General features: G+C 40.3%; 1 protein-coding gene across 1 annotated transcript; it reads left to right on the top strand.

Annotated features, from left to right (window-relative positions):
• Positions 1-374: 374 nt before the first annotated feature.
• LOC101659600 (histone-lysine N-methyltransferase SETMAR) lies at positions 375-1,142 on the top strand (the record flags this gene model as incomplete). The annotated part of the gene is made up of 1 exon (XM_004717914.3): positions 375-1,142. A coding segment is annotated over exon 1 (768 nt), but the record flags the coding sequence as incomplete, so codon positions are not given.

The raw sequence follows: 1,142 nt of genomic DNA, 5'->3' as shown, positions 1-1,142 counted from the left end.
GTGCACTGGGCTACTGTAAGTCCGAGCTGACTCCATGGCACCTAAAAGCAACAGTATTATCCAATCAAGACAAAAGAGATTAAAAGTCAGGTAAAACATCTGACTGCAATCAAGCATTAAATTCAACCATGAGTTTTCTGGCATCCAAAGCTCGGAGGGAAACAATGGGTTTCAATACTTTCCATTTCTGGTTGTAGGAAAAATAATATGCTTATTGTTTTTCCTATACCTACAGTAAGACCAAGATATATTAAATCTAAAAAATATATATATATATTTATTTGAGTTACCTTTTCAGGCAATTTCTTAAAATAATGTGTTTTATCATTATTGTTTGTACCCACATTGAAATGAAAAAGCCAGGCAAAAGCTGCATGAAACATTTATGTATATATTTCTGTGTGAAATGCCTGGCGTGCCATGCTGGCTTACTCTATTTTCATTTTTTGCAGTATACTCCTGATCATGTCATTGGACCTGGAACTGACATTGATCCTCCTGAGATAACGTTTCCTGGATGCACTTGCCTTAAAGTCCCTTGCCTCCCTGGTACTTGCTCCTGTCTCCGTCATGAGGAGAACTACAATGACGATTCATGCCTCCGAGAGATAGGGTCAGCAGGAAAGTATGCCCAGCCAGTTTTCGAATGCAATGCCCTGTGCCCGTGCAGTGACCACTGCAAAAACAGAGTGGTCCAGAGGGGCCTGCAGTTTCACCTTCAGGTGTTCAAGACGGATAAAAAAGGCTGGGGACTTCGTACCAAGGAATTTATACCCAAAGGAAGGTTTGTCTGTGAATATGCTGGTGAGGTTTTAGGGTTCCCTGAAGTGCAGAGAGGAATCCAGTTACAAACAGTATATGATTCAAACTACATTATTGCCATCAGGGAGCATGTGTGTAATGGACAAGTCATGGAAACATTTATTGATCCTACCCAGGTTGGAAATATTGGAAGATACCTTAACCATTCTTGTGAGCCAAATCTGTTCATGATTCCTGTCAGAATTAACTCCATGGTACCTAAGTTGGCCCTCTTTGCAGCCAAAGACATTTTTCCAGAAGAAGAACTCTCTTATGATTATTCAGGAAGATTTCTTAATCTGATGGACAGTGAAGATGGAGAGAGGCTAGATAAAGGAAAA

This window comes from Echinops telfairi, unplaced genomic scaffold (genome assembly GCF_000313985.2).
Source record: "Echinops telfairi isolate 266 unplaced genomic scaffold, ASM31398v2 ScPeMD7_2280;HRSCAF=2840, whole genome shotgun sequence".
NCBI lineage: Eukaryota > Metazoa > Chordata > Mammalia > Afrosoricida > Tenrecidae > Echinops > Echinops telfairi.
This window is presented reverse-complemented; position numbering and strand designations above follow the sequence as displayed.